We start from the raw sequence: 9,787 nt of genomic DNA on the forward strand, positions 1-9,787 counted from the left end.
CAGATCCCGTCTGACACCGGTCGAAAAAGACTTGAATAATTTATCGAGAAAAATCCTGTGAAATTTGTTATTTCGGCTTCTGAAGAGAAAAATGTAAAAAAAATATGAAGACTTCACTTTGGCAACATGTCAGTGAATCAATATTTTTGGATACTCTACAAATTATATGAGTAAATTTCAAAATGCATTCCCTGTGTGCGCTGTACCTCAACCAGGTGACTTCTCTATATTGAAATAATGCCATTTCATAATGACGTTATTGTGATATATAAGGTTAAATCTAATAGTCTTATGAACTATGCATGACCTCATTTTCTGATTTCATTGTGACTTCTTCATAACACAACTTATTATATGATGCCATTTGATAGGGAATCTTTTTCTGATCAATATACTTTTTTAATTTTTATTATAATGGATTGAACTTGACCTTTGACCAAACTGTTCCAAAAAAAAAAAAAAAAAATGGAGATATCCTCCCAAATAATGTTCCCACTAAGTTAGGTGAAAATCTGCTCATGTATTGTTGGGTTATTTTGCGCACACACACACACACACACACACACACACACACACACACACACACACACACACACACACACACACACACCCTTCTCCTGCTCAATCATCATCATCAGCTGCATCCATGGCTGCAATCTTGTCTATTTGCAATACTTATTAAAAAAAAACCCTAAGTACATACATATGCACACAAATTCAGTTGAACTCGTCAGATCAGCAGTCAACAGCAAGTGCGCACGTATACTTAAAAACGTCAGAGCACATTCACAGTTCATCACAGCTGCTCGCACAAAACCCCTTGAAATCCCACTGAGCAGCTGCGACACGAAAAGTAACTTTTCACCCCCCCAAAAAAAAAAACTGCCAAGAGCATTTGGTAAATTTCCCAGTGAACTCGAAGTGAGGAGGAGAATGTTTTCCACTGCCGAACATGACAGAGTGCAGCTGTGTGCCAGTGTGCACCATTCAGCTCCTCCCCAACACAACTGTTCAAAGAGCTGGAGGCTCCGTCTGGGGATTTGTGGGCAGCCACTAGTACAGCTTAAATGTTATTAAAAAAATGTTCACTGACTGCCTCAGAAGCTGAAGTGCCGTACATGTCGAATCCTCACGGACGGGTCATCCAAAGAGAACTCCTCATCATTTTGTCAAGGTGCCACAATAAAGCACAAATCCAATTTCAAATAATGTTCTTTATAGACTAATAATCCCTCTGACTGCTGCAAAGTTGTGGTTTTTTTGTGAGAGCACCGAGCATCTATAGAGGACAGACTGAGACACGATCCTCTGGCCTAAAAGTAGCTTGAAATATGTGAATTCTTTTTAAATCTAATTGCGAGTTGTGGAAGATAAACAAACATTATAGGATCTGAGTATGTCACCAAGCATCAAGCTCGCTAGAAAGAGAAGGAATGTGACAGGGAGAGACACACCCGCAGTTATCCATGACAAATAACCTGATTCAGACGGTAATGAAGGGACTGACTGAACCTCATTCGACCACAAAGGAGCTTTGCATGGGCTCGCCACTCGCCGGCAGCTCAGGTAGAGGACTCGCTCTCACTTCCCGATAAGGAGAAGTCCCCTGCACTTTACTCATCACTCATTAGCACCCCCATCCACCTGCTGGCAAAGACGCTCACCCATTACTCAAACTGGAGCCGCAGATTAGTCCCAAGTTGAGAAATGAGAAAATGCTTACGGGGCCCCACGGAGGTGCTTGTGGGAAAAAGAGGGCCCCCATTAGAGAGGTCCATTGTGCTCGCTCATCAGCACTGAAGGGGAGCAGAAAGGACACACCGTCGGGCACGCTGCTTCGGCTAATCGCTGATTACATATATACAGTAACAGGAAGGGCTTCGCTAATTGTTCTACTAATTACTTACTTGCTAAATGAATCATTACTTTCCCCACCCCGGATGCCCTCGCGTGAAAAAAGCAGTGGGGGATCGTGGATGGGGGCGCTGTAAGACTGTGCCACCTAAGTTGTAATGCACAGTAAGACTGATATGAATGCTCGGATACAAAGGTTAATAAGCATGGAAGCTGTGACATTCACATTTTTTTGCAGAGCCCTTGGTTGAATAAAGACCAACGGAGCATGACAGAAACAAACGTTATCCATAAATAGTACATTCTACTTGACTTCTCGTTCATTTTATGCCCGTTTTCTCATTTACTCAAGCTGAAATATGAATCTCTCATCTGTGCACACACCCTTTGCTTTGTACTCCTGCTAATTTAGGCACATGCAACCTTTTGCTTGCTCCTCTCAGAGAAATCCGAGTGTCTATAAATAAACTCGAGACGGTGAAACAAAATCCAATATCTCAGCCTCAAAGCTCCACATGACAAGGACTCAATGCAAACCTAATGGAGGAGAACTTCTGGGATGTTTGATTAAAAATAACTCACCGTTGTCCTCAATGGAGAAGTAGAAGTTGTCGTTTGTCGGATTGTCACCGTCCCTCAGAACGTAGCAGATGTTCATCTCGTCAATTTCAGCTGAAAAAGAGACACACTTGCATGAATATCCGTGAAATCCGACATAAAAATCCGTTTTGACAAGTGGGAAAATTGTTTCCTGACAGATCAATCGTCAGTAACTCATGAGGACCAGAGAGAGGCCGTGTGATGAAACGAGCAAACTGCAGAGTGTTGTGGCGACATGACAAGAGAAACTGCCTGGTAACAAGGGCTGTATATCTACTTGACTCCTGAATGACACCGAACATAAAGAACAGCTTGACTCTTGAGGCTCCATCGCACTGTTTGTGTTTGTTGCTGGATGAGGTTCTTTACGGCCCCGGATCAGGAAGATTGTGAAGTTTACAGCCCGTTCCATCTTCAATATTTGATGGTAAAACTTTTCCCTTCAAAAGAGACGATGCATAAACCTGCATTGCCACAATTTTCAAATGCCCAGAAGAGAGTGTCTTTATTTACCATCTGTTTACTCTCGTGAAGACTCTTGAAATATTGAACAGGCCTTTTGGGGGAGAGCGTCTCACTGTGACTCAGTAAATAAAATGCAGAGGATACATGGATATATCGACTGTGCACCCCTGGTGTCTGTTTGGATTGTTGCTTTGAGCCAGAACACCATGTCTCCCTCCCTTTAAACACATTTGCCTTTCATCATCTCTGTAATTGTCTTCAGTTAAATATATTTCTCTCCTAATGTTCAAGTCACAAAAAGTTCTTTTTTGGAAAGTGGCACACATTAGACATTGCTAGAAATATGGACTCTGGCACATTTCATCTCTGTTGATAGATTCTCCTGAGTGAAAACTAAAACCTTTGTGTTTGTTGTCAGCATTTTCACAGAGGGGAGTACGTCTAGCAGTGTGAGTCCATGTAAAATAAGTTTTAAGACTCAAATAGCTCTGAGAATATTAACAATGTCACAGGATAAAACAAGCCTGAAATGTAGTTATCTTACCTTGCGTGAACGTGGTGATTGTGACATTTCCTTTGCCGAGGTTGATCATGTACCCGTGTTCTGGGGCGACGGTTATCCTAAAGGTCACAGAGTTCTGAACACTGTCTCTGTCCTCTGCTTTCAGGGTCTTACTGGTGATCACAAACCCCAGGTGACCTGACTCCAGGACCCGCAGCGTTGGGGCGCCCCTGTTCACCACAATCTGTGGCACCCCGTTATCCACCGGGAGGACGCTAATCTTCATTACTTGGGGCCTTCGGGTCTCGAACACAGTGTCGGGGAAGACAAAGAAGTCCGTGTGAGTGCCATCGGTGACGGTGAAGGAGAAGCTGTCCTCTGCGCTCTCCGTGCCATCGTGCTTGTAGCTGATCATGTTCTCATTCAGGTCCTGCTTTGTGAAGGAGCTGACAGGCCTGGTGTTGTTAAAGAGCAGGCGACCATGAACTGGGATCTGAGTGACTGTGAACTTCAAGAGGCGGTCAATGGTGTCTCTGTCCTCCACCGTTAGCTCAAAAGGCGTGATGAGCTTGTTCTCGCCCTCAGTCACCACCAGGCCGTGCACCGTCACCACCGGCTTTTTGTTGTCCACGTCGGTGATGGAGACGCGGAAAGTGCGGAACACGGGGTTGTAGCCATCGGTCACTTCAAATTCAAAGCTGTCCATTTTCACTTCGTCATCAGAGGTGTGCAGGTAGTAGACTTTGTTGCCGGCCAGCTGCAGCTGCGTGAAGGATGAGATGGGCATCCCGGGCGTGTCCGTGCACTCCAAGTGGCCTCTCATTGGAGCTCGGGTGATTGTGAAGACCAAGTGTTCATCTGGGCTGTTGAGGTCGCTTGTGCTGAGGAGGTCTGTTGTCAGAGTAACCCTGCCGCCCTCTTTAAGGGAAACACCTTTACTGACCACGTCTGGGAAAACCATGTCGATGCCGCCCACAGTCACATAAAAATATCTGTCAATCAAAGGGTTGATGCCATCTGTCACATCGAATTTGATGAGGTCTCGAATCCCCTCCTGCCCATTATGGATGTACACGATCAAACCCAGATCCACTTCGTTCTGTGTAAAGTTCATTCCGACTGTGATATTTTGCAACATCCCCGAGGGCGCCGTCCACTGCAAATACCCCTGACCGGGCCCATAGCGAATAATATAAGTTAGCGTGCTATCCTCAGAGTCCAGATCTGTCGCTTTTAAAACGTTGCCGTCTATGACTTTCACGTCACCTATTTCAATTTCAAGCCCGTCATTGATCGCCATCCTCGGGGTTTCGTCGTCCACGGGGATGATCATAACTATGACGGTTTTCTCGACACTGAACTTTCCATCTATGAGAACAATATCAAAGCTGTCTTCTGTGGTTTCTGAGTCGTCGTGCTCGTACACAATGCTGGAGGCCTCCCTGATCTGATCCAAGGTGAAGTTAAAGACGGGGACGGTGCCCGTGGTGCGCTGATTGAGAATAAATCCGTGCTTCGGGGGTTTGCTGATAATAAATGTGAGCTGATCAGTGGGGAGATCTGCATCAGCACCATTCAGAATGGGAGTGTCAATGACTATATTCATGCCCTCCATGACTACAAACTCTCTCATGTAAATCTCAGGCTTTTCATCATTAGAGGGGATTATAGAGATTGGGAAAAAGTGCCTTTCAGAGAAATTGATGCCATCAGAGCATCTGAACGTAAACCTGTCCTCTACCGGCTCCACTCCTTTGTGAATGCTTTGAACATAATAAATGTGATTCAGTCTGATGTCCTTGATGGTGAAAGCACTAATGGCTGTCCCAGACCTGGATTTCTCTGAGCCGGGGGCCGGGGAGATGTTTTCCACGTACCCTGATGTCGGCTGTACAATGATTGTACAAAGGAGGTCGTCGTTGGGGGTGTCGACATCGTCAGCGCTTATGTGGAGAATATGAATGACATTCTTCTCCCCCTCGACAACGGTGAACTGTGGCCCCACGAAGAGCTCTGGAGCCTGGCTGTCCAAGGGAAGAATAGTAACGTGCACTCGGACACCTGTGATCTTATTTCCTCCAACGGTCCACTCGTCAGACATGTCCGTCAGAGTGAGGTTGAAAAAGTCCTCCTTTGTGGTGAAGCCTATCTCCCCGCTGGTATGAGCATAGACCACGTGGCCGTTAATAATATCAGCCTGGGTGAACGTGCGAGACGGGACGCCTCTCACCAGGATTTCACCGAACAACGGCGGGTCCTCAACGATGAAGGTCAAACGAAGGTCATCCGTGTCCTCGTCTCTTCCCTGAATGACATTACTGGTGATTTCTGTGGCTCCGTTTTCCAGCACATCTATGTAGGAGCCGATTGTGCCGGCCGGGAGACTGATAGTTGGAATCTCATCATCAATTGGCTTCACGCTAATTTTTATACTAATTGGGACAACGTGGACCCTATCACTTACATCTATTTGGATCAAATCAACTGTTGATTCATCCCCGTTATGGATGTACGTGATTCTGCCATTTCCAATATCCTCCAGGTTGAAAGTGTTTCCTTTTGTCATGTCGGTGAATGTAAATTGGATTTGTCCGTGCAGCGGTGGCTGTGTAACGGTGAATATTATCTGACTGCTGTCGGTGTCTGTGTCCGAGGTGTCCAGCTCAGCGCTCGTGATGATGTGTGTGCCGCGTTCGAGCACAGTGAAGCCAGAGTTGGTTATTTGAGGCGGCGTGTTGTCCACAGGCTGTAAAAATATGGTGAAAACTCCCTCTACGCTATTTCCAGAAACATCCTCCACGGCGTACTTGAACTGCAAAACATGAGTGGTAATTCCCAGCTCAAGGTCAGGTGGTTTGAAAGCTATTTTGTGGTGGTTAATTTGCGCTTGAGTGAAAGTTGTGACCACAGTGTTTGGACTTTCAGTTAATACCAGAGTCCCCAGGACAACGGGGTTGTTCTCGTCTGTGTCCGTCGGCGGCTGGATGATCATGTACTTGAGGTCCCGGTCCTCTGAGTCCAGGTCAGAGTAACGGAGGAACTTTCTCCGGAAGTGAGTGAGCTGATACTCGTGCACGGTGATTTGCAGAGTCGTGCCAGGGTACAGCTCGGGTGGGAGGTCGTCGACAGGGAGGATTTTGATAATGAACGCGCTCTCACCTGATTGGTTCGGCGGGTCGTTGTCATCCTGAACCCGAAACACAAACTGATCCATCACCGTGCTGGTGCTGTGGGGCCCGACATGCTTGTAAAACAATTTACCATCGATGATATCCTGCTGCAGCCACTCGCTCACTACTTTCTCGTACATTTCATCATCTGTATTAAACTTCCAGGTTGATGGGTCCTCGGGGGCCTCGGCCTGGCGCAGCAGCACCTGCCCGATCGTGGAGAAGGGAGGCTCGGTGATGAATTTTATTGTAGAATCCTCCGAGTCAATGTCTGCTGCACTGAGCATGAGCGAGGAGACCGGCATCATTTGGTTTTTGAACAAAACCAAACCAGTGTTGGCGTTGATGATGGGAGGCTCGTCATCCGTCGGCACCACAGTGATGGGAAACAGAAACTCCACCTCATTTGTGCCGTCTGTCATTCTGAAGATGATGTTATCGCTGTACGTGTCACTGCCGTCATGTTGATAAATCACTACTCCAGCGTCCAGGTCACTCGGGGTGAAGAATTTCCTCCTCGAGCCCAGAACAGTTAATTCTCCGCGCCTCAGCCCGTCAATGACAGTGATTTGGACTTTGTCTAAATTGTCCTCGTCGCTGATTTCCAGATTGTGCGAGCTGGACAGAGGCCTGGACTGACCCTCATACAGTAACTGGCCGGCGTTCCTCGTCACCACGGGGGCCAACGTGTTCATGGGCTTAACAACAATCATGAAAGCGAAGGGGTCTGACACGGCCCCCTCCGTGTCCACAACCTCAAACTCAATCTGGAAAATCCGCTCAGTGTCTGAATCCACAGCAGGGGGTTTGTAGGCAATTTTCAAGTCTTTGAGGTCCCCCTGGTAAAAAGAGGTGATTGGTAAATTCCTATCATCCGTGCTCACTATGTAGCCCTCCTCAAAGGACAGCGGGGAGGTGATGTTGAAAATTAATTCATCATCTCTAGACTCAACATCCTCAGCTGCCAGCATGTCCGTGGTTATAGCAGTCATTACAAACTGGTCCACTTCCATCATCATCATTGCCACAAAGCTGGGTTTAGGGGCCGTGTTCTCCTCTCCCTCTCTAATCCGGACCATAATTTGGAAGAATTCCTGCTTGAGCAAATTGCCCTCCTTATCGTGCAACTCCACGAGCATTGGAATATAATCTCTGTTTGGCGACTTCAAAGCAAAAGTGTGCTGATAGCGGATGTTCATTTGAATAAATTCATCACAGTCCACCATTGCTCCGAGTCTGTCCTCAGCCACAAGTTTCCCATACCTGGGCATCACACTGCCACTGGAGAGGGAGGCTATTTTGCATTGTTGTGCACTCCTGTCATAGGTGAACTCTAAGATTCGCCTGTCAATGGGGTTACTGGTGCCCAGCAGCCTCTCGACAGTGAGTGGCATGTTTTTGGTGAGTACCTCCAGCTGTGTGAAGACGACCTCCACCTCCATCATGAAAGGTATGATGATGGTGTCAGTCTGGGTGTCATACCTGAGCTGTAATGTCACTCTGTCCCTCGGGGGACTCCTGGAGCCGAAGTGGGAATACTTCACGTCGTTGGGGCCAAATTCGCAGGGAAACTTTTTCGGGGACAGGTGCCCGGGCCTCTGGGACAGCGGGTCATTGTCCAGGACCGTGATGCTGCATCTGTCTCCGGGCTGAACTTGGATCACCAAATCGTTGATGGGATCCACGAACACTGATCTCCCGAAAGGCACGCGGATCCCATTGTTGGCGACCAGTATGGTGTCCTCCGTCAACTCGGATCTGAGGGCGTAGGATAATCCGTAGCTGTCAAAAACCTGCGCGACCGCATCACCTGTCAGGATCACGGCGAGCACGAGCAGAGCGGTGCCAGGCGCGTGCAGATGCGGGAGGATAGTCCGAGCCATTTGTGGTGTGTGGAGCCGCAGAGGACACGCGTGGAACTTTGCGCATAGACGCGCCGTGCCAAACTGCGCACCGCGGTTAAAGTTGCAAAGAAATCAGAGGAGAGTTGGGTGATATCACGCGTCCGTGCGCGCCGAGGTGCACCATTCTCCCCACACAGCAGCTGAACACTGATAACTCAAACTTCACTCTCCTGCTTTGTTGGAGTAAAGGAGAGTTACGCCCTCCCCGCAGCCCATTGGCTCACATCTCCGCAGGAATTCGTTTGTCAGGCTCCAAATGGACGTGGCCTCTGTCATTCTGGGCACACGAGACGATTCCGCGTGGGCTGGACCTCATCAGGTCGAATGATAAAGGGAAAAAAAGATATATGGATAAGGTGATGTTTGGGTGTGAGGTGCCACTTGCAGCCTGGGAAACTTGGAATGGATCAGAAAGTGTTTTTAAATATCTCTTTTTGCAGGTTTCTACTTTTGCATTCCTCTAATCAGAGCTGTTCGTTCACTCCACACTATTACTGACAATGAGGGAACCACAAGTGCAGATGCATGAGGGAGTCTTGAGTGACAGTCTGTCTGGAGAAAAGCTTTGTCTCCCTCTTGTGGTTTGTGTCACCGAGGCGGGAGGATACTGTGCACACACACACCCATCATCTCAGTGGAGAATCACACACACGCCCTCAATCCTATATTTTCTGATAAAAATCCTGTTTTTGTCATGGAACACGTGTCAGAGACCCATCATCACATTGGATAATCACACACACACGCTTCCATATTGTTTCCTTCATTATCTTTTCATGAGATACTTATGCTGTGCCAGTTTTATGCTTTGGATTAAAGGAGTGAAGTCACTGTAAATGTTTTATTTTATGTGAAACACTGCATAGATACTTGAGCTGATGGAGAGGAAAAACACTGGCAGTGGCGGATCTAGGATTTTTAGGGGACATATAGGGGCCACAATTCACACAGACGGTGTCCAACATCCATGGACAATTCCTGATTCAGTCAGATGCACATTTAAGTTATTAATTTCCTAGTTCTGCAGTTCTAAGCGGATATAATTTGAAACTTGTTCCTTGTTCAAGCACATTGCATATGTCAAAAAAGCTTTGAAAAAAAATGGAGCCAGTGCCCATGGCCCCCAGTCCTGGATCCGCCCCTGAACACTGGAAATAACAGCACATCCTCTCCTCACATTTTACCCTGCAAAAGTATCCCAGTATCCAGCTTTACAAGCATGATTCAAAAACATCCATTCACCAGAGTCATGCACAACGACACTGTCCTGCTTCCTGAGATGCGGCTCTCAT

At 47.1% G+C, this 9,787-nt stretch overlaps 1 protein-coding gene across 1 annotated transcript in view; it reads right to left on the reverse strand.

The window, feature by feature from the left end:
- frem2b (FRAS1 related extracellular matrix 2b) overlaps positions 1–8,653 on the reverse strand; it is a 58,663-nt gene extending 50,010 nt beyond the window's left edge. Inside the window, exons 1-2 of the mRNA XM_035154400.2 lie at positions 3,464–8,653; positions 2,437–2,526 (exon numbers count right to left, since the gene is read on the reverse strand). Of these exons, the coding sequence (XP_035010291.1) occupies positions 2,437–2,526; positions 3,464–8,474 (5,101 nt within the window). The 5' untranslated portion in view covers positions 8,475–8,653. The remainder of the gene's footprint in view (positions 1–2,436; positions 2,527–3,463) is intronic.
- Positions 8,654–9,787: the final 1,134 nt, after the last annotated feature.

The sequence above is a fragment of the Hippoglossus stenolepis genome, chromosome 4, assembly GCF_022539355.2.
Source record: "Hippoglossus stenolepis isolate QCI-W04-F060 chromosome 4, HSTE1.2, whole genome shotgun sequence".
NCBI classification, from domain to species: Eukaryota; Metazoa; Chordata; class Actinopteri; order Pleuronectiformes; family Pleuronectidae; genus Hippoglossus; species Hippoglossus stenolepis.